Source organism: Tachyglossus aculeatus, chromosome 26 (genome assembly GCF_015852505.1).
Source record: "Tachyglossus aculeatus isolate mTacAcu1 chromosome 26, mTacAcu1.pri, whole genome shotgun sequence".
Classification (NCBI taxonomy): domain Eukaryota; kingdom Metazoa; phylum Chordata; class Mammalia; order Monotremata; family Tachyglossidae; genus Tachyglossus; species Tachyglossus aculeatus.
Genome location: NC_052091.1, coordinates 1,630,093 through 1,653,426, shown reverse-complemented (window position 1 = coordinate 1,653,426; position 23,334 = coordinate 1,630,093). Strand labels below are relative to the sequence as shown.

The following is a 23,334-nucleotide window of genomic DNA, read 5'->3' as shown; positions in this document are numbered from 1 at the left end:
AATCGTATTTATTGAGCACTTACTATGGGTAGAGCACTGTACTAAGCGCTTGGGAAGTACAAATCGACAACACACAGAGACGGTACCTACCCAACAACGGGCTCACAGTCTAGAAGGGGGAGACGGACAACAAAACAAGTTCCCTATCTCCCTTCTCACCGGGCCCTTTGTGCCCTATAAAGGTCCTTTTATATAGTATTTGTTAATCAATCAATCAATCAATCGTATATATTGAGCACTTACTGTGTGCAGAGCACTGTACTAAGCGCTTGGGAAGTACAAGTTGGCAACATATAGAGAGACAGTCCCTACCCAACAGTGGGCTCACAGTCTAAAAGGGGGAGACGGAGAACAAAACCAAACATACTAACAAAATAAAATCAATAGAATAGATATGTACAAGTAAAATAAATAAATAGAGTAATAAATACGTACAAACATATATACGTATATACGGGTGCTGTGGGGAAGGGAAGGAGGTAAGATGAGGGGGATGGAGAGGGGGACGAGGGGGAGAGGAAGGAAGGGGCTCAGTCTGGGAAGGCCTCCTGGAGGAGGTGAGCTCTCAGTAGGGCCTCGAAGGGAGGAAGAGAGTATTATTATTATTGTTATCTGTGTCAAACACTGTTCTAAGTGCTGGGATAGGTACAAGTTAACTAGGTCGGACACAGTCCTCTCATATGAGTCTCACAGGCAAAGTAGGTCCCTTTGACGGTCCTTTTAAGAGTCCTCTCATTAATCAATCAATCGTATTTATTGTGCATTTGCTATGGGCAGGGGACTCAATTTGAGCACTTGGGAGAGTTATTATTATTAATAATAATAATCGTATTTATTGAGCGCTTACTGTGTGCAAAGCACTGTACTAAGCACTTGGGAGATTACAATATAACATCAGACACATTCCCTGCCCACAACAAGCTCACAGTCTAGAGGGGGAGACCGACATTAATATAAATAAAAAAAATAAATAAACAAATAAATAAATAAATAAATAAATAAAACAGATTTGGTAGATGCATTCCCTGACCACGAGGAGCTTACCATCAGCGGGTCACGTCATCTAGCACCCCTACTTCCCGGCAGAACTTACTCCTGCCGGATTTGACTCCCTTCTACTCATCCAGACCCCAAGGGAGGGGGACTACAGCACTTCTTCCAGACCACCAGGCTGCTTGGAAAGTCCTTCTTGGTGTCTACCTTTCCTTCCTCCTGCTGCGTACAATAATAATAATAATAATAATAATAATAATAATAATGGTATTTGTTAGCCACTTACTATTTGCCAGGCACTGTACTAAGCACAGGGGTACAGTCTTCTAGACTGTAAGCCCGGTGTGGGCAGGAATTGTCTCTCTTCATTACTGAATTGTATTGAGGCTCAGAGAAGTGAAGTGACTTACCCAAGGCCACACAGCAGGCATGTGGGGGATTAAAACCCACGACCTTCTGACTCGGAGGCCCATGCTCTATCCGCTGGGGGAGGGCATCCAGGAAGTAGACAAGAGAACCAGCGTGGCAGAGTGGCAAGAGCACAGGCTTGAGAGTCAGAGGTCATGGGTTCTAATCCCGACTCGGCCACCTGTCTGCTGTGTGGCTGTGGGCAAGTCACTTGACTTCTCTGGGCCTCAGTTTCCTCCTCTGTAAAATGGGGATTAAGACTGTGAGCCCCACGTGGGACAACCTGATCACCTTGTATCTCCCCCAGCGCTTAGAACAGTGCTTTGCACATAGTAAGCGCTTAACAAATACCATTATTATTATTATTAAGTGAAGGGGGAAAGCTAACGGGAGGAGCTCGGAGAGGTCGGGTGGATTACGTGGCAAGTATTCCATGCGCCACCAGAGGGCGGTAGAGCGCTCGCGCATAGTGGAAGTAATAATAATAATTACGGTATTTGTTAAGCGCTTACTATGTGCCAAGCCCTGTACTAAACGCCCCTAAGGGGGGACACAGGCAAATCGGATGGGACACAGTCGCTGTTCCACGTGGGGCTCACAGTCTCAATCCCCATTTTGCAGATAACAGGCACTTGCCCAAGGTCACGCAATCAATCAATCAATCGTACTTATTGAGCGCTTACTGTGTGCAGAGCACTGTACTAAGCGCTTGGGAAGTACAAGTTGGCAACATAGAGAGACGGTCCCTACCCAACAGTGGGCTCACAGTCTTAGAAGTGTCGGAGTCGGTATCAGAACTTCGGTCAGTCAGTCATTCAATCATATGTATTGAGAGCTTACTGTTTGCGGAGCACTGTACTAAGCGCTCAGGAGGGTACGATACAACAATAAGCAGATACAGTCCCTGCCCACAATGAGCTTACAGTCTAGCGGGGGCTCACAATCAATCGTATTTACTGAGTGCTTACTGTGTGCAGAGCACTGTACTAAGCGCTGGGGAGAGTACAATACAACAATAAACAGATGCATTTCCTGCCCACAGCGATCTTACAGTTTACAGGGGGCTCACAGTCAATCGTTTTAATAATAATAATAATAATGATGGCATTTATTAAGCACTTACTATGCACAAAGCACTGTTCTAAGCGCTGGGGAGGTTATAAGGCAATCAGGTTGTCCCACGTGGGGCTCACAGTCTTAATCCCCATTTTACAGATGAAGGAACTGAGGCCCAGAGAAGTGAAGTGACTTGCCCAAAGTCACACAGCTGACAATTGGCAGAGCTGGAATTTGAACCCATGACCTCTGACTCCAAAGCCCGGGCTCTTTCCACTGAGCCACGCTGCTCTAGTGCTTACTGTGTGCACAGCACTGTACTAAGCGCTGGGGATAGTACAATACAACAATAAACAGATGCATTTCCTGCCCACAACGATCTTACAGTCTAGAGGGGGCTCACAGTCAATCATCATCATCATCATCATCAATCGTATTTATTGAGTGCTTACTATGTGCAGAGCACTGTACTAAGCACTTGGGAAGTACAAATTGGCAACATATACAGACGGTCCCTACCCAACAGTGGGCTCACAGTCTAAAAGGGGGAGACAGAGAACAAAACCAAACATACTAACAAAATAAAATAAATAGAATAGATATGTACAAATAAAATAAATAAATAAATAGAGTAATAAATACGTACAAACATATATACATATATACAGGTGCTGTGGGGAAGGGAAGGAGGTAAGATGGGGGGATGGAGAGGGGGACGAGGGGGAGAGGAAGGAAGGGGCTCAGTCTGGGAAGGCCTCCTGGAGGAGGTGAGCTCTCAGTCAATCGTTTTACTGAGTGCTTACTGTGTGCAGAGCACTGTACTAAGCGCTGGGGAGAGTACAACACAGCAATAGACACATTCCCGGCCCAGAACGAGCTTACAGTCTAGAGGGGGAGACAGACGTTAATATAAATAGAGCGTCTGACTCCCAGGGGCCTGCCCTAATCACTAGGCCACGCTGCTTCGTGCCACGCCCACGCAGCTTGTACTCTGTGCAGAGCACTGTACTAAGCGTTCGGCAGAGCCCAAAAGAACAGTTTTATTGTCTGCCTTCTTCCCCCGGACACCCTGCAGCAGCGGAAACGGTCCGGCCCCTGTCTCGGGTACTGCTTCAGGGGGCGGACAGGGCCAGAGAGGCTGGGGAAGCTCTGGGGGAAGGAGATTGTGGAAGGGGGGCCCCCCGAGGCCTCAGACGGTTTCTAGGAAATGGGGTGGGTCCCCGGCCCCACCAGTCGGGGGGAGGGGGACTAGGGGAGGGCTAAAACTGGGGGAGAATGACCCACCCACCCACATTCAATTCCCTTGACTTGCCCTCCCAACACACACCCAACCTGCAGGAGAACGACAAGCCTGAGGATGGGGGAAAGGAGGGCTGGGATTCAGGACCTCTGGGGCACGGCTGGGAGGGCCAGGGCGGAGCCAGGATTAGAACCCATAACCTCTGACTCCCAAGCCCGGCTCTTTCCACTGAGCCACAGTGCTGCTGTACACTGCTATGGGTGAGGAGACGCCGTTGGAGATTTTGGATAATTTGGTCGCCGCTGATGGAAGGGGGTGAAAACCAAGTCATAGTGCTCCTATCTAAAGAGTTGATGAAGCGGATATATATATAATGGCATTTATTAAGCACTTACTCTGTGCAAAGCACTGCTCTAAGCGCTGGGGAGGTTACAAGATGATCAGGCTGTCCCACGGGGGCTCCCAGTCTTAATCCCCATTTTCCAGATGAGGGAACTGAGGCCCAGAGAAGTGAAGTGACTTGCCCAAAGTCACCCGGCTGACAATTGGCAGAGCCGGGATTTGAACCCATGCCCGCTGACTCCAAAGCCCAAGCTCTTTCCCTTTATAATAATGACGATGGCATTTATTAAGCGCTTACTCTGTGCAAAACACCGTTCTAAGCGCTGGGGAGGTTACAAAGCAGTCAGGTTGTCCGACGTGGGGCCCACAGTCTTCATCCCCATTTTACAGAGGAGGGAAGTGAGGCCCAGAGTGACTTGCCCAAAGTCACCCAGCTGACAATTGGCGGAGCCGGGATTTGAACCCATGACCTCTGACTCCAAAGCCCGGGCTCTTTTCCACTGAGCCACGCCGGTTCTCTAATCCACCTCGTCCACATCTCCATCTCCTCGTCCATCACCTCCCCCTCCCTCCCTCCTCCTCCTCCCCATCTTTCCGTTATCTCCTCCCTCCGGGGCTCCGCCCCCTGCCCCCTGTATAAGAGCAGGCCCCGGCGTCCTGTCCCCCGTTCCTACCGGACGGACCGAGTGGGCGGGATGGCGGGCAAGCGGGTGCTGAGCAAGTTGCACTCCCCGGGCCGGAGTCGGGGGAACGGGGGAGGGTCGGGCCCGGGCCCGGGGGCCGGCCTGCAGAAGCGCCAGGCCCGGGTCACCGTCAAATACGACCGGCGGGAGCTGCAGCGGCGCCTCGACGTGGAAAAGTGGATCGACGGGAGACTGGAGGAGCTCTACCGGGGCTGGGTGAGGGGGCACCGGAGTCCGGAGGGCGGGCCGGGGGCCTCGGGGATCCCACGGCAAGGCAGGGGGGCTGGGGGCCCGGACCTCTCAGTCTCCAAGAGCCGGGCTTCAATGCTAGTGGTCAATCAATCAATCAATCAATCGTATTTATTGAGCGCTTACTGTGTGCAGAGCACTGGACTAAGCGCTTGGGAGGTACAAGCTGGCAACATATAGAGACAGTCCCTACCCACGGTCGAGGTCCTCACGGTCCGCGCTGGCATGTGATTGGCATCTCCTTGGCTTCAAACTCCAATTGGCAAGGCAAGGGAAAGACACCCCCCCTCTGTCCCCAACCACCTCCCCAGTGCCTCTTCGCCCTAGTTGGGATGGCGGTTGGACTCTGCGGGGGCTGAGGGTAAGAGCCGGCGGGTGCGATCTGCAGGTGATAATAATGGTATTTGTTAAGCTTAATAAATGCCATTATTATTATTGTTAGTGGCAGAGCCAGGATTTGAAGCCATGATCTTCATAATCCCACCGTGCAGGGCGGGACAGAGGCTGGGGTTGGAACAGGGGCAGAAGATGGGCTTTGGGGGTACCAGTTGGGATGAAAGAAGCAGCATAGTGTAGTGGACAGAACAAGGGCCTGGCAGTGAGAAGATCTGTGTCCGGCACTGTAGAGGTTAAGGCTGAGTGCTGGGGTGTAGAGCTTGGGGTGGGGGCTGGGGACTAGAGTTGCGGGTGGGGTCTAGGGCCGGGGGGCTAGAGTTGCCGGTGGGGTCTAGGGTTTGGGGGCTAGATTTAGGGGTGGGATCTGGGAACTAGAGTTGTGGGTGGCGTTGGGGGCTAGAGTTAGGGTTGGGGTCTGGGGGCTGGAGTTGGGGGTGGAGGCTAGAGTCTGAGGGCTAGAGTTGGGACCTGAAGAGGGATGGAGCCTGGAAACTAGAGTTGGGGCCTGGGAGCCCCCTTCATATCCCACAAAATATGCTCTCCCCTCCCTCAGACAGCCCCCAGCCCAGGCCGGCCCAGCGCCCCCTGACCCCGGCCCCCCCAGGAATTCTGCAGCTCCGCTGCCCACCCTGCTCCGAGGCCCCACAAGACCTGAAGGGAGAACTGGGCAGGGATAGTAACATCCGCCCACACTCATGCATTCACACGTACTCACTTGCATTCACAATCATTTGCATGCACACCAGTATATTGTACACCCAGTGAGAATTCCCTCTTCCCCCTCGCTATATCAGTGATATTTAGTGATATTTACCAGTGATATTTAGTCTTTTAGACTGTGAGCCCACTGTTGGGTAGGGACTGTCTCTATATGTTGCCAATTTGTACTTCCCAAGCGCTTAGTATAGTGCTCTGCACACAGTAAGCGCTCAATAAATACGATTGATGAGGATGATGATGTAAACACCCGTGTGCACGTCAATCAATCAATCATATTTATTGAGAGCTTACTGTGTGCTGAGTACTAAGCACTTGGAAAATTTCAATAGAGTTGGTAGACAAGTTCCCTGCCCACTGTTGGGTAGGGACTGTCTCTATATGTTGCCAATTTGTACTTCCCAAGCGCTTAGTACAGTGCTCTGCACACAGTAAGCGCTCAATAAATACGATTGATGATGATGATGATGAGTTTACAGTCTAAGGTCTCTTTTCCTCTTCTCCCACTCCCTTCTGCGTCGCCCTGACTTGCTCCCTTTTTTATCCCCTCTCCCAGCGCCACAGCACTTATGTCTATATCTGCCATTGTATTTATTATATTAATGTCTGTTTCCCCCATAGACTGAAAGCACATTGTGGTCAGGGAATGTGTCTTGTTATATTGTTGTATTGTACTCACCCAAGGGCTTATACAAGTGCTTTGCACACAGTAAGTACTCCATAAATATGATTGACTGACTGCTTGACTATGGTTATGCTCTCATAACAAAATGCACATGCTTGGCTGGGCCAAGTTTCCATCCTCCTGCAGCGGGAGGGTCAGAGATCCTCATAATAATTATAATTATGGTACTTAAGCACTTACTGTGTGCCAAACACTGTTCTAAGCCCTGAGGTAGATGCAAGTGAATCAGGTTGGACACAGTCTCTGTCCCAGATTGGGCCCACACTCTTAATCCCCATTTTTTATAGATGAGGTAACTGAGGCCCAGAAATGTGACATGATTTGCCCAAGGTCACCCAGAAAACAAGTGGTGGAGCCGGGATTATTATTAGTAATGATAATAATGGTCTTTGTTAAGTGCTTACAATGTGCTGGACACGGTACTAAGCGCTGGGTGGGTACAAGCAAATCATCCCCATTTTACAGATGAGGTAACTGAGGCACAGAGAAGTGACTTTACTTGTACATATACTTCCCAAGCGCTTAGTACAGTGCTCTGCACACAGTAAGCACTCAATAAATACGATTGAATGAATGACATGGCTTACCCAAGGCCACGCAGCGTGGCTCAGTGGAAAGAGCACGGGCTTTGGAGTCAGAGGCCATGGGTTCAAATCCCAGCTCCGCCGGCTGTCAGCTGTGTGACTTTGGGCAAGTCACTTCACTTCTCTGGGCCTCTCAGTTCCCTCATCTGTAAAATGGGGATTAAGACTGTGAGCTCCACGTGGGACAACGTGATCACCTTGTAACCTCCCCAGCGCTTAGAACAGTGCTTTGCACATAGTAAGCGCTTAATAAATGCCATTATTATTATTATTATAAGTGGCAGAGCCAGGATTTGAAGCCATAATCTTCTCCCTGCCAGGCCCTTGTTCTGTCCACTACACTATGCTGCTTCTCTCATCCCAACTGGTACCCCCAAAGCCCATCTTCTGCCCCTGTTCCAACCCCAGCCCCTGTCCCGCCCTGCACAGTGGTGGTGGGCCCTGCAATGTACCAGTCATTCCAGGCCTGATGCCACCCTCTCCCATCTGAGCCCTGTGGCCCCGCCAGCGTGACCCAGCCGGTCCTCATCTCCAGGACTGGCAAGATGCCAGCTTGTACTTCCCAAGCACTTAGTACAGTGCTCTGCACACAGTAAGCGCTCAATAAGTACGATTGAATGAATGAATGAATGCTAAGGCCGGCCGATCAACTCGTGCCAGCACCCCTACAACGGGGAAGTGCACGGGCGGGTTGGGGAGGGAGGCACCTAGTTCCCTCCCCTCCATTCGTTCATTCAATCATTCAATCGTATTCATTAATAATAATAATAACTACAATGATGGCATTTGTGAAGCGCTTATTATGTGCAAAGCACTGTTCTAAGCGCTGGGGGGGATACAAGGTGATCAGGTTGTCCCACGGGGGCTCACAGTCTTCATCCTTATTTTACAGATGACGTAACTGAGGCACAGAGAAGTTAAGTGGCTTGCCGAAGGTCACACACCAGACAAGTGGCAGAGTAGGATTCGAACCCTTGACCTTTGACTCCCTGAGCCGTGCTGCTTAAGCGCTTACTGTGTGCAGAGCACTGTACCAAGCGCTTGGCATAGAACAATACAGAGAATCAGCAGCGTGGCTCAGTGGAAAGAGCCCGGGCTTTGGAGTCAGAGGTCATGGGTTCAAATTCCGGCTCCACCGACTGTCAGCTGTGTGACTTTGGGCAAGTCACTTCACTTCTCTGTGCCTCAGTTACCTCATCTGTAAAATGGGGATTAAGACCGTGAGCCTCACGTGGGACAACCTGATGACCTTGTATCCCCCCAGTGCTTAGAACAGTGCTTTGCACATAGTAAGCGCTTAACAAATACCATTATTATTATTATTATTATTATTACAACAATAAACAATGACAGATCCCTGCCAACCACTAGCTCACAGGCTACAGAGACCCTCTTTCCACCCCGGCCTCCCTGGGGAGGAGGCTAAGGTTTCTGCCTTTCTCTCTCCGCCACTCCCTGCCCCTAACACTGGTCTGTGCTGATCGTATTGTACTTCACCCTCAACGTTTAGCACAGTGCTTGGCACATCGCAAGCACTTAACAAATGTTATTATTGTTATCGTTATTTTTCTTCTTCTTCTACCTGTCCTTCCTTCCCCACCCTAGACACCCCGGGCCCGGATTCCCTTCCTCTCCGGGCAGGCTTCCAGGGGGCCGCGAGGGTTAAGGGATTAATAGCGGAGCCCTGCGGGGAATGGATTCCTCCCTGGAATAAACATTCATCTCTCTTCCTTCCTTCCAACGAGGCCCTCCCCCTTCCCTGGGCGAAGCCAGCAATCTGCCCCTCTCTCGTTCCCCAACACCCGCAAGGTAGATGGGGGGGGGTGTCAGGGAGGAATCAGAGAGGGTGGGGCTCCCCGGAGCCACACAGCATTCGAGGGCCGAGTGGGAGCCCACTGTTTTTAGACTGTGAGCCCACTGTTTTTAGACTGTGAGCCCACTGTTGGGTAGGGACTGTCTCTAGATGTTGCCAACTTGTACTTCCCAAGCGCTTAGTACAGTGCTCTGCCCACAGTAAGCGCTCAATAAATACGATTGATGATGATGATGATGATGGGAGAGGAAGGGGGCTGGCAGCCAAGGAGAGGGGCGAGGCCTAGGATGGCCCCCTGCCCCGCCGAGGAGGCCGGACAGGGGCCCGGGAAAGAGAGGGTCTCTCCCCCTGCCCCCCAAATCCGGTCCTGTCCCGGCCCAGGCCCCGGAAATAGGGGAGGGGAGGGAAGAGGGGAAGCCAGGGAGACGTTCCCCCCCTCCTTCCTTCCCTCCCTTCTTCCCACCCCCCATCCCTCCCCAGCTGCTCCAGCTGCCCAGACTTTTCCAAGAAAGGCCAGGCGAGGCCTCCCCTCGCCCCCGCTGGCCAGGGACCGGCGCTCGGCTGGCTCTGGCCCCCGCCCCACCCTTCCTCGGCCTTCGGGATTGGGGGGCAAAGCAGGCGGGACCTTGTCCCCCCAACCCCTGGATCCCAACCCCAATCCAGGGCCGTTCGACAGCCCCTGTCCGAGCCGCCCCATCTTACCTCCTTCCCTTCCCCACAGCACCTGTATATATGTATGTACATATTTATTACTCTATTTTGCTTGTACATATCTATTCTATTTATTTTATTTTGTTAGTATGTTTGGTTTTGTTCTCCGTCTCCCCCTTTTAGACTGTGAGCCCGCTGTTGGGTAGGGACTGCCTCTATATGTTGCCAACTTGGACTTCCCAAGCGCTTAGTCCAGTGCTCTGCACACAGTAAGCGCTCAATAAATATGATTGATGGATTGATTGAGCCGGGGGTGGGGGGCTGGGGAGAGGCTGGGCCCCTCCCTGCCTCGTTGTCCCCCTCCCCCCGAGCCCCCATCTGCTGCTGGACCCTTCCCTGCCCTCCCCATCTGGTCCCCCTCGCCCCCCGGCCCCGGTGGCCCTGAGCAGATGGGCCTTTGTGAAGGTGATCCCGGGGGGCGGGGGAAGACCCTCCCGGCCCCTCCTCCCCTTTCCGCCCGGGGAGACCCCTGCCTCTCTGGGCCCCCGACTTCTAGCGTGGCTCAGTGGAAAGAGCACGGGCTTTGGAGTCAGAGGTCGTGGGTTCAAATTCCAGCTCTGCCACTTGTCAGCTGGGTCACTTTTGGCAAGTCACTTAACTTCTCTGGGCCTCAGTTCCCTCATCTGTAAAATGGGGATGAAGACTGTGAGTCCCACGTGGGACAACCTGATTACCTTGTATCTACCCCAGCTCTTAGAACAGTGCTTTGCACATAGTAAGCACTTAACAAACACCAACATTATTACTAGGACCCAGAGCGCCCCGAGGGGCGGATGGGCCCCCAGTCTCCCCTGGGGAAACTGAGGCATACAACCGGTGGGCCCAGGGCGAGGGAAAGTCAGACTCCGGATCCAGGGGGCTGGGGGTGTCAAAAGTCTGAGAGGGGGAGGCGGAGGCTGAGAAGGAGATGGGGAGGGGGCCAGGGGCCCAGGTCGGGGGGAGAAATCAAGGTTGAGTGGGAGAGAGCTGAGTTCGACTTGGCATCCTCCCTCCACATCCTCTTAGTCTGGGGGTGCCCACTGTCTTTTAGACTGTGAGCCCACTGTTGGGTAGGGACCGTCTCTATATGTTGCCAACTTGGACTTCCCAAGCGCTTAGTCCAGTGCTCAGCACACAGTAAGCGCTCAATAAATCCGATTGATTGATCGAATAGGGGTGGGGGGAGGGTGGGGGTTGGGGCCCACCCTCTAGAAAGCTCCTCGGACTGATGGGAACCCTAACCTCCCCCCACCCCCACCCTTTGACCGGCCGGGCTGAGCCGAGCCAAGCCGAGTCAGGCCGGCCCGGGTCCGCAGCTGGTACTGCCATCTCTGCTTGGCTCCTCGCGGGAGATGGAGTCGTCCAGCTGGTGGGTGGGGGTGGGGGGAGAGCCCTCCTTCCCTCCCTGAACAGGCTGTTTCCTCTTGGCCTCGAGGGAAGCCGGTGTGGGGGGAGCCCCACCCCGGCCTTTTGGGTCTGGGGGCCGCACAGTCCATTCCCTCCATCTGAACCGCGTCTCCTCCCCGTCTCCCCTCAGGAAGGGGACATGCCCGAAGAAGTGAACATCGATGAACTGCTGGAAATGGAGAACGAGGAGGAGCGAGGTCGGAAAATACAGGTGAAGGCAGTGTACAGAAGGACTCTTGGGCTGAAGTCGGGGGGCTGCAGTGGATGTCTCTATATGTTGCCAATTTGTACTTCCCAAGCGCTTAGTACAGTGCTCTGCACATAGTAAGCGCTCAATAAATACGATTGATGATGATGATGATGGGGGGAGGAGGGTTGGGGGACAGACTGGAGGGCTTCGGGGGCATGGGAGATGGAATCGAAAACAGGAGGCCTAGGTTCCCTGAGTTGTGTGACCTTTGGATGGTCCATTAATGGTATTTAACGGGCTCACAGTCCAGAAGCTAGCCAAGCTATCTCTCTTCCTCCCTTCAAGGCCCTACTGGGCAAGTCACTTAACTTCTCTGTGCCTCAGTTACCTCATCTATGAAATGGGGATTAGGACTGTGAGCCCCCCGTGGGTCAACCTGATCACCTTGTAACCTCCCCAGCGTAAGCGCTTAATAAATGCCATAATTATTATTATTATTTACTGAGGGCTTATGGTGTGCAGAGCACTGTACTAAGTGCTTGGAAGAGTATCATAATAATAATGATAACGATGGTATTTGTTAAGTGCTTACCATGTGCTAAGCACCGTTCTAAGCACTGGGGTAGATGTAAAGTTATCAGGTTGGATGCAGTCCCTGTCATAGGCGGGGCTCACAGTCAGTCCCATTCATTCATTCATTCAATCGTATTTATTGAGCACTTACTGTGTGCAGAGCACTGTACTAAGCGCTTGGGAAGGACAAGTTGGCCACATATAGAGACGGTTTCACAGAGGAGGTAACTGAGGCCCAGAGAAGTGAAGTCACTTGGCCAAGGTCACACAGCAGAAAAGTGGCGGTCAGGATTAGAACCCGGGTCCTTATGATCCCCCAGGCCCGTGCTCTATCCATTAGGCCACGCTGCTTCTCCATCATACAATACAGTTGATGAACACATTTCCTGCGTCTGTTTATTGCTATATTGTACTCTCCCAAACACTTAGTTCTGAGCTCTGCACACAGTAAATGTTCGATAAATACGACTGACTGATTGACTGACTGCCCACTAGGAGCTTGCAGTCTAGATGGGGAGACAGACATTCATATAAACAAATAAATTACAGACACATGGTATTTGTTAAGCACGTACTCTGTGCCAACCCCTCTACTAAATTCAGGGGAAGATATGAGGTCAACAGGTCAGACACCGTCCCTGTCCCACATATAATAGTAATAATAATAATAATAATAATGGCATTTGTTAAGTGCTTACTATGTGCAAAGCACAGTTCTAAGCGCTGGGGAGGATACAAGGTGATCAGGTAGCCCCTCATCATCATCATCATCATCAATCGTATTTATTGAGCGCTTACTATGTGCAGAGCACTGTACTAAGCGCTTGGGAAGTACAAATTGGCAACATATAGAGACAGTCCCTACCCAACAGTGGGCTCACAGTCTAAAAGGGGGAGACAGAGAACAAAACCAAACATACTAACAAAATAAAATAAATAGAATAGATATGTACAAATAAAATAAATAAATAAATAAATGAACCCCTCATGGGGCTCACAGTCTTAATCCCCATTTTACATTAGACTGAGCTCCCAGTTTAAGGGGAGGGAGAACAGGTATTGAATCTCCATTTTACAGATGAGGAAACGGAGGCACGGAGAAGTTAAGCGATTTCCCCAAAGTCACACAACAGGTACGTGGCGGAATGAGATTAGAACCCAGATTCGCTGTTCTTTCCATACTGGTCCTTAGTATCTCTGGGACTCAGTTTCCTTCTCTGAAATGGGGGTTGGGTTCCCTGTTTCAGGGGCAATGGCCTCCATGTCTAATCAGTCGTATTTATTGAGCGCTTATTGTGTGCAGAGCACTGTACTAAGCGCTTGGGAAGTACAAGTTGGCAACATAGGGGTCTAATGCACCCCTAGGTTTATCTCTGCCTCAGCAGGGTGTCCCTCAGTCTGGGGGGAGGAGGAAGGTCTCCTTTCCTCTCCAAAGAGATCTCTAGAGACTGAGCCATCCCAGTTGCCCCCATCTCCAACTCCCAACTAGCTCCTCCCACCTAGTTCAATCAATCGTATTTATTGAGCGCTTACTGTGTGCAGAGCACTGTACTAAGCGCTTAGTTCTTCCTCAAGTCTAGTCTCTAGGCCTCATACTGCCACGGCTCATGTGACCATGCCTTATTGTGAGTTCTGGGGCAGAAGTGTCAGCTCTGGAGAGCTAGTGGCCCAGAAAGATCCCATTTGGGGGTCTTCCTGACCCTGTTCAGCAGGAAGTAACAATAGTAACAATAATAATAGTATTTGTTAAGCACTTACTATGGGTCAAGCACTAAGTACGGGGTAGATACAAGCTAATAATAATAATAATGGTATTTGTTAAGCACTTACTATGTGTCAAGCACTGTTCTAAGTGCTGGGATAGGTACAAGCTAATAATGTCCATCCTCTAAAGGAACCACCTTCGTTCCCAGGACACCATGGATATTAATAGACAGATGATGCATTGGCTTTTTGATTTCCTCTTAAATTAAATAATAATGATGGTGGTGGTATTTAAGTGCTTACTATGTGCCAGGCACTGTACTAAGTACTGTGGTGGATACAAGCAAATCAGGTTGGACACCGTCCCTGTCCCACTTAGGGCTGCTCACAGTCTTCATCTCCATTTTACAGATGAGGCAACTGAGGAAGAGAGAAATTAAATGACTTGCCCAAGGTCACACAGCAGACGAGCGGCGGAGCCAGGATTAAAACCCAGGCCCTTATTACTCCCAGGCCCACACTGTATCCACTAGGCCCTGGATTGAGGGTTGGGACCCCAGACCCCAAACCAGGGGGAAATCAATGACTCCGGCTCCCTGCCCTGCCCCTAGCGTGTCTCACCCAGGACTCTACTGGTGCCTCAGTAGTGCCAGTCCTTGAGTAATGATAATTATTATTAATAATAATAATAATAATTATGGTATTCATTAAGCACCTATTATACGCTAGGCACTGTCTGAGGTGAATACAAGCAAATTGGGTTGGATACAGTCCCTGTCCCACATGGGGCTCACAGTCTTAACCCCCCTTTTACAGATGAAGTAACTGAGACACAGAGAAGTGAAAAGACTTGTCCAAGGTCACACAGCGGACATGTGGCGGAGCCGGGATTAGAACTCATGACTCCCAGGACTGTGCTTTATCCAATCAATCAATCAATCAATCGTATTTATTGAGCGCTTACTGTGTGCAGAGCACTGGACTAAGCGCTTGGGAAGTACAAGTTGGCAACACACAGAGACGGTCCCTACCCAACAGTGGGCTCACAGTCTAGAAGGGGGAGACAGAGAACAAAACCAAACATACTAACAAAATAAAATAAATAGAATAGATATGTACAAGTAAAATAAATAGAGTAATAAATACGTACAAGCATATATACATATATATAGGTGCTGAAGGGAAGGGAAGGAGGTAAGGCGGGGGGGGATGGAAAGGGAGAGGAGAGGGAGAGGAAGGAGGGGAGGCATATCCACTATGTCATACTGCTTCTCTGTGGGGCAGGGGCCTTGACTCTGCCTGGTCTCAATCAATCAATCAATCAATCATTCGTATTTATTGAGCGCTTACTATGTGAAGAGCACTGTACTAAGCGCTTGGGAAGTACAAATTGGCAACATAAGTCTCAAGTTCAGGGAATCCAGGTATCAGTGCATCTGTCAGTTACTCATTTGTATTTATTGAGCGCTGTGTGCAAAGCACTGTACTAAGCACTTGGGAGAATACAACACAATAATATGAGACACATTCCCTGCCCACAGTGAGCTTACTAGAACCTCCTCTAGAGGAGGAAACGGGCGTCAATATAAATAAATCAAATTACAGATATGGACATGAGCAGCCTAGCATAGTGGACAGAGCACAGTCCTGGGAGCCAGAAGGTCATGGGTTCGAATCCCGGCTCTGCCGCTTGTCTGCTGTGTGGCCTTTGGCAAGTCACTAAACTTCTCTGGGCCTCAGTTACCTCATCTGTAAAATGGGGATTAAGATTGAGCCCCATGAGGGACAGGGATTGTGTCCAGCTCGATTAGCATGTATCCACCCCAGTGCTTAGTACAGTGCCCAGCGCATAGGAAGTGCTTAACAAATATTATAATTATTATTACATGTGCTGTGGGGATCCAACCTCCTGCCCGTGGGACGGGGACTCCTGGTTCTCTGCCTGTCCCTGGCCTGAACCAGTAGAGAGGTTTGTCTCGGGTTGGGCCTGGGCAGTAACAATTGGTCAATCAATCAATTAATCAATGCTATTTACTGAGCACTTACTGTGTGCAGAGCAATCAATCAATCAATCATATTTATTGAGCGCTTACTGTGTGCAGAGCACTGTACTAAGCGCTTGGGAAGTCCAAGTTGGCAACATATAGAGACGGTCCCTACCCAACAGTGGGCTCAAAGTCTAGAAGGGGGAGACAGAGAACAAAACAAAACATATTAACAAAATAAATAGAATAGATATGTACAAGTAAAATAAATAAATAAATACATACAGTAATAAATATGTACCAACATATATACAGTGTACTAAGCTCTTGGGACAGTACAATACAACAGCATAGGTAGATTCGATCCCTGCCCACAAGGTGCTTGCAGTCTAGAGTCTAATTAAGACTTTGATTAAGACTGTGATTAAGGCTGTGAGCTTTATGTGGGACAGGAACTGTGTCCAACCTGATTTGCTTGTATTCACCCCAGGTTTAGTGTAGCGCCTAGCACAGAGGAAGCACTTAACCAGTACCACATTTATTTTTATTAGAGGGGGAGACAGGAACTGACTGTGTGTATGTGTGTATATGTTTGTATGTATACAAGCACCGTGGCTCATTGGAAAGAGCCCGGGCTTTGGAGTCAGAGGTCATGGGTTCAAATCCCGGCTCCGCCACTTGTCAGCTGTGTGACTTTGGGCAAGTCGCTTCACTTCTCTGGGCCTCCGTTCCCTCAGCTGTAAAATGGGGGTTAAGACTGTGAGACCCATGTGGGACAACCTGATCACCTGGTACCTCCCCAGCACTTAGAACAGTGCTTTGCACATAGTAAGCGCTTAATAAATGCCATTATTATTATTATTATTATTATTATGTGGGGGGGGGTGGCAAGGGCTAAAGGGGGCCTGGACTATTGCAGGCAGTCAAGGAAGGAGGGAAGGAGTCATGGTGGGAGGACTTGGGCTTCTTTTTAACAATTATTTTTTGGGGTCATGTGTACTTTCAGGGAATTCTTCAGGCCTGCAAGAACCCCACTGAGGTAAGGGTCCGTTGTGCTCCCCCCAAATCCCGGCCCCTCCCTGCTCCAGGCTCCCAAACTTCTGTCTGGTCACTGGGGTAGTCAAGGTCCTGGGCTCCTGAGTCCCCTTCCCTCCTCCCCTGACCCCCTCACCTTCTCCCCTCCCACTTCTCTCCTTGTCCTGTGTCCCCCATCCCTTCTTTCTCCCCACTCCCCCCACCACCTTCCCCTTCCCACCCCCGCAGTTCCCGTTCCTTCCTGGAAGCTGCTGCTGGAGGCGGGGGAAAGGGGGGCTTCAGGGCCAAGACGCCTCCTCGTTAGCTGGGGGCCGCTGGCCCAGGGGCTGCCCTCCCCTCCCCGCAGCAGCTCGCTGCCATCACCTCTCGCCTCCCGGCAGAGCGACTTTAAAAGGGAAAAACATCCACCAGGCCTTAGCCCTCCTCTTCCTGTCTCTGACCGGCTCTGCGCTTTTGATGCCCTCTCTCATGAGCTCTCTCTGTATCTGATTATCTCTGGAGCTCCCAAAATCTTTTCACTGTCTCTCGGTTCGCAGTCTCCATCTCTCATTTTCTCCGGGTTCAGCCCCTGTCTCCGTCTCTCCACTCCCCCTCCTCGCCCGCCCCCATCTCTGCCTCCTTCCCTCAGGCTTTGGTTTGGGGACAGGCCTCAGAGGACATTAAGGAGGGGCGTGGGGCTGGTTCCAATCTAGATCCCGGACCTAAGACCCATTCCCGAGGGAAGACGGGGAAGGTCTGGCGGAGCGGGGAGCGGTGGGGGAGAGGGGCGAGGGGACAGCTGTGAGCTCCGTACCATCCCGTCTCCACCACTTTTCTGCTGTGTGACTTTGGTCAAGTCATTTCCATGTTCTGGGCCTCAGTTCCCTCATCTGTATAATGGCGATCAAGACTGTGAGCCCCATGTGGGACAGGAGCCGTCTTGCTCGTATCCACCCCAGCACCTAGTACAGTGCCTGGCACATAGTAAGCACTTAACAAATACCGTATTTATTATACCATAATTAGAGAAACAGTCTGGCTCAGTGGAAAGAGCAGGGGCTTGGGAGTCAGAGGTCGTGGGTTCTGATCCCAGTTCTGCCACTTGTCAGCTGTGTGACTTTGGGCAAGTTACTTAACTTTTCTGTGCCTCAGTTACCTCATCTGTACAATGGGAATTAAGACTGTGAGCCCCACGTGGGACAACCTGATTACCCTGTATCTCCCCCAGAGCTTAGAACAGTGCTAGCCATAGTAAGCGCTTAACAAATACCGTGATTATGATGATTATGATTATTACTATGATCTTACCTCCACCCTCACCCTCGCAGGACTTCACCCGGGAGCTGTTACTGAAGTTGCGGGGCCTCCACAAGCAGCCGGCTCTGCGCCGGATCAGCCCGGCCCAGGATTCGGGCGGGGGACGCCTCAGCCCCGTGTAGCACCGGGCCGGGCCGAGCCGAGCCGGACCGGGCCGGGCTGCCACCCCTGGACCCCCGGCCCGGCCCGGACCCCACTTCCGAGTGGTGCAGACCACCCGGCTCTCTTCCCAAGGGCCTGGGGAGACAACTGCCCTTCTCCTCCCCTCCCTACTATCCTCCCTCCGCCCCTTCTCTGCCCCTGCTAAGTTAATATTCGTTTGCCACCTTGGGTATCCAGATCCCCCTCCCGGGCCCTCTCGGGAATGTGTATACGTTTCATGTTTTTGTTTATTTTAAAAAGCAATTTTCTGTTCTCTCGATCTCTTTGCTTGGGACCTCAGCTCGGCGCCTCCCCCCACCCCATCTCCAGGTCATCTTGGTCATCCCCCTGCCTTCCACCTCGAAGACCTTCATGCAGTGTCCACCCGTAGGGCTGCAGGCTGGCCCCGGGGACAGCAGGAGGAACTGGAACCCGGCATCCTGGGCCCCAGACGGGATGGGGTGGGGGTGGAGGGGTGCAGGGTCCGCCCTCGCCCCTCCTATCGCTCGGTTTATTTTTAGGTCTGGGGGCGGTGTCATCAGCGCCGGACGGAGCGTGGGAATGGAGCGGACAGGCCCCTCTCCCTCCCGGACGGGTCCGCCTGTCTGGGCCCCCGGGCCCCCCGGGTCATCCCCCCATCCCCTCCTGTCCGAGCCGTCATGGCTGGACCATCGCTGTCCCGACCGGCTCCCGGGCTCTGATCGGCCCTCTGCCCCCCGCACCAACCCAGTGCCCAGGCAGGGGAGGGGTCGCGCCATCCAGGCCCCGGCTCTGGGCCTTCTCGTCCCCACCGCGGCCCAGCCACGGTCCTGCCCGGTCCCCAAGGCCAAATAAGGGAAAAACGGCGACGCAGACAGCGGAGGAGCCGGCCCACCTCCAGCCCTCGGAGGCCCAGCGGGGCTGCCAGGGAAATCAAGGCTCCCGGCCCGGTGGGCACAGTGCCCGCTGAGCTCGGCCCGGGGGGCGGGAAGGGGAAGTGTCACCTCGATCATTCATTCAATCATATTTATTGAGCACTTACTGTGTGCAGAGCACTGTACTAAGCGCTTGGAAAGTACAATTGGGCAACAGAGACAGTCCCTACTCACCAACGGGGTCTCCGAGCTGGCCCCAAGGATGGGGGGCGGTGTGCGGGGAGGGGCGGGCAGGACTCCTAAATTCGGCCTGGAGGTCGGGACGGCTGGGGCCTGCCCCAGTCTCCCGAAATCCGGTCCTTCCCGCCCTTCCCTTTCATTCATTCATTCATTCATTCAATCATATTTATTGAGCGCTTACTGTGTGCACAGCACTATACTAAGCGCTTGGAAAGTACAAGTCAGCAACATATAGAGACGGTCCCTACAGAACAATGGGCTCACAGTCTAGAAACTGCTGTTGGGTAGGGACTGTCTCTAGATGTTGCCAATTTGTACTTCCCAAGCGCTTAGTACAGTGCTCTGCACATAGTAAGCGCTCAATAAATACGATTGATGATGATGATGATGATGATAGAAACCAGACAGCGGAGCCTCCCCCCAAGGATGTTTTGTTTTGTTGTCTGTCCCCTCCTTCTAGACTGTGAGCCCGTTGTTGGGTAGGGATCGTCTCAATCCGTTGCCGATTTGTACTTCCCAAGAGCTTAGTACAGTGCTCTGCGCTCAGTAAACATGAATGAATGAATAAACTAGGTTTTTAAGGAGGAAACAAAAGATCTACTTAACAGAAATCATGAGTGGGGAAAAAAGGAAGCAATCATTTGCTCCAGTTTGTGGACTTATAAGTGCTGACATAGTGGAAGAGGATAGATGCTTAACTTCTCCGTGCCTCAGTTACCTCATCTGGAAAATGGGGATTAAGCCCCATGTGGGACAACGTTTTTCATTCATTCAATCGTATTTATTGAGTGCTTACTGTGTGCAGAGCACTGTACTAAGTGCTTGGGAAGTACAAATTGGCAACATATAGGACAGACCCTACCCAACAGTGGGCTCACAGTCTAGAAGATTACCTGATTACTATCAATCAATCAATCGTATTTATTGAGCGCTTACTGTGTGCAGAGCACTGTACTAAGCGCTTGGGAAGCACAAGTTGGCAACATATAGAGACAGTCCCTACCCAACAGTGGGCTCAGTCTAGAAGATTACCTGATTACTATCAATCAATTGTATTTATTGAGCGCTGTGTGCAGAGCACTGTACTTAGTGCTTGGGAAGTACAAGTTGGCAACATATAGGACAGTTCCTACCCAACAGTGGGCTCACAGTCTAGAAGATTACCTGATTGCTATCAATCAATCAATCGTATTTATTGAGCACTTACTGTGTGCAGAGCACTGTACTAAGCACTTGGGAAGTACAAGGTGGCAACATATAGAGACAGTCCCTACCCAACAGTGGGCTCACAGTCTAGAAGATTACCTGATTACTATCAATCAATCAATCAATCCTATTAATTGAGCGCTTACTGTGTGCAGAGCACTGTACTAAGCGCTTTGGAAGGACGTTGGCAACATATAGAGACAGCCCCTACCCAACAGTGGGCTCACAGTCTAAACGGGGGAGACAGAGAACAAAACCAAACTTATGAACAAAATAAAATAAATACTAGAACCTGATTACCTTGTATATTCCCCGGCGCTTAGAACAGTGCTTGGCACAAAGTAAGCGCTTAAATACCCAAAATTATTATTATTGTTTTGAATGAATGAATGAGGAAGAGGTCGCTGGGGCCCCGAAGTACCTGTTGTTCTCGGCCGCACCAGCAGAGGGCGCGTGGGGACAGGACACGGGGAGGGGCGCTCATGCGCATGCGCAAAAGGAAGGGCGGGGCCTAGCGGGGGCCCGCGTGCATGTGCCTGGGGAAATAATATTTGTGGTTGTGGTTTTTGTTAAGCGCTTACTATGTGTCATACACTGTACTAATTGCTGGGGTGGAGACAAGTAATAATAATGATGGCATTTATTGAGCGCTTACTGTGTGCAGAGCACTGTACTAAGCGCTTGGGAAGTACAAGTTGGCAACATATAGAGATAGCCCCTACCCAACAGTGGGCTCACAGTCTAAAAGGGGGAGACAGACAACAGAACCAAACTTACTAACAAAATAAAATAAATACTAGAACCTGATTACCTTGTATATTCCCCGGCGCTTAGCACAGTGCTTGGCACAGAGTAAGCGCTTAAATACCCAAAGTTATTATTATTATTTTGAATGAATGAATGAGGAGGTCGCTGGGGCCCCGAAGTACCTGTTGTTCTCGGCCGCGCCAGCAGAGGGCGCGTTGGGCCAGGACACGGGGTGGGGCGCTCATGCGCATGCGCAAAAGGGAGGGCGGGCCTTTGCGGGGGCCCGCGTGCATCAATCAATCAATCAATCAATCAATCAATCAATCGTATTTATTGAGCGCTTACTGTGTGCAGAGCACTGTACTAAGCGCTTGGGAAGTACAAGCTGGCAACATATAGAGACGGTCCCTACCCAACAGTGGGCTCACAGTCTAAAAGGGGGAGACGGAGAACAAAACCAAACATACTAACAAAATAAAATAAATAGGATAGGTACAAGTAAAATAAATAAATAGAGTAATAAATATGTACAAACATATATACATATATACAGGTGCTGTGGGGAAGGGAAGGAGGTAAGATGCGGGGGATGGAGAGGGGGACGAGGGGGAGAGGAAGGAAGGGGCTCAGTCTGGGAAGGCCTCCTGGAGGAGGTGAGCTTTCAGTAGGGCTTTGAAGGGAGGAAGAGAGCTAGCTTGGCGGATGGGCAGAGGGATTGGGGGCATTCCAGGCCCGGTGGAGGACGTGGGCCGGGGGTCGATGGCGGGACAGGCGAGAACGAGGCCTAATGGGGAGGAGATTAGCGGTGGCAGAGGAGCGGAGGGTGCGGCCTGGGCTGGAGAAGGAGGGAAGGGAGGTGAGGTAGGAGGGGGCGAGGTGATGGACAGCCTTGAAGCCCAGGGTGAGGAGTTTCTGCCTGATGCGCAGATTGAGATAAACTGGCCTAAGGAGGGGAGCCATGCCATGGCGAGGCATCCCAACGGTGCCCCATCCCTGCCGGACTGGTGAGTGTGCCCAGCATCCTCCCCGCCGGTCCTGGCCCTTGGCTCCTCCAGTCTCTGTGTGTGCCCCCTAACCTCCTCTCAACACTAAGAGGACCAGAGTCCTAAATATAGCAGTGGGCAGGGCCCGACAGAGCCTGCCCGCTGCCCAGCCCCAGTGCCCACAGGGGGTGGGACTTGAGGATGGCCATGCCCCTCCCCGCTGGCCTGAAGAGCCCCAGGGGCACGCTGGGCACAGGGTCAGTGCAGGGAAGAATCCTTTCAGCAACAGGTTTTTCCAGAGATGGTGGAGCCATGAGCGCCCTGAGGACTTCTGACTCTGCTTCTGTTCCTTGGGTTCCCTGGTCGCCTCCCCAGGACTCCAGGCTGGTGATAAAAGGGGCTGGTAAATTACAGATGGGAGGAAGCAGTAGAGCATTTACAAGATGTACATAAGAGCCACGTGAGTTGGAAGGACTCAAGAGCCTATTTTTTATGATTATTGTTATTATTAACAATAAAATAGTATTTGTTAAGCACTTTGTGCCAGACATTGTACTAAGTGGTGAAGATAATAATTAATAATAATAGTAATGATGATGATGATAATAATAATAATGACGGCATTAAGTTGTTGCCTACTTATACTTCCCAAGCGCTTAGTACAGTGCTCTGCACACAGTAAGCGCTCAATAAATACGATTGATGATGATGACGATTTCCTAAGCACTTACTATAAGCGCTGGGGAGGTTACAAGGTGATCAGGTTGTCCCACGGGGGGCTCCCAGTCAATCCCCATTTTACAGATGAGGTAGCTGAGGCCCAGAGAAGTTAAGTGACTTGCCCGAAGTCACACAGCTGACAACTGGCGGAGCCGGGATTTGAACCCATGACTTCTGACTCCAAAGCCCAGGCTCTTACCTACTGAGCCACGCTGCTTCTGGTACCTACCCCATGCTTTATGGTGTCTGACACATAGTAAGCACTTAACAAATACCATAAAGACAACAAAAAAAATTAAAAACAAACCAAAATAACCCCAACGGAATCTCATCCCAAGGAGGCCGGGGCCAGCAGAGGTGTGGGCCAACTGGGGTCTGGGTCTCCGGAGCTCGGTCT

At 51.3% G+C, this 23,334-nt stretch overlaps 1 protein-coding gene across 1 annotated transcript; it reads left to right on the top strand.

Moving 5' to 3' along the window:
* Window positions 1–4,726: 4,726 nt before the first annotated feature.
* On the top strand, window positions 4,727–18,461 carry PPP1R14A (protein phosphatase 1 regulatory inhibitor subunit 14A). The gene is made up of 4 exons (XM_038766860.1): window positions 4,727–4,938; window positions 11,394–11,474; window positions 16,722–16,754; window positions 18,058–18,461. Exons 1-4 carry the CDS (start codon window positions 4,735–4,737, stop codon window positions 18,166–18,168), a joined length of 429 nt encoding a protein of 142 aa, XP_038622788.1. The 5' UTR covers window positions 4,727–4,734; the 3' UTR covers window positions 18,169–18,461.
* The last annotated feature ends 4,873 nt before the right edge of the window (window positions 18,462–23,334 follow it).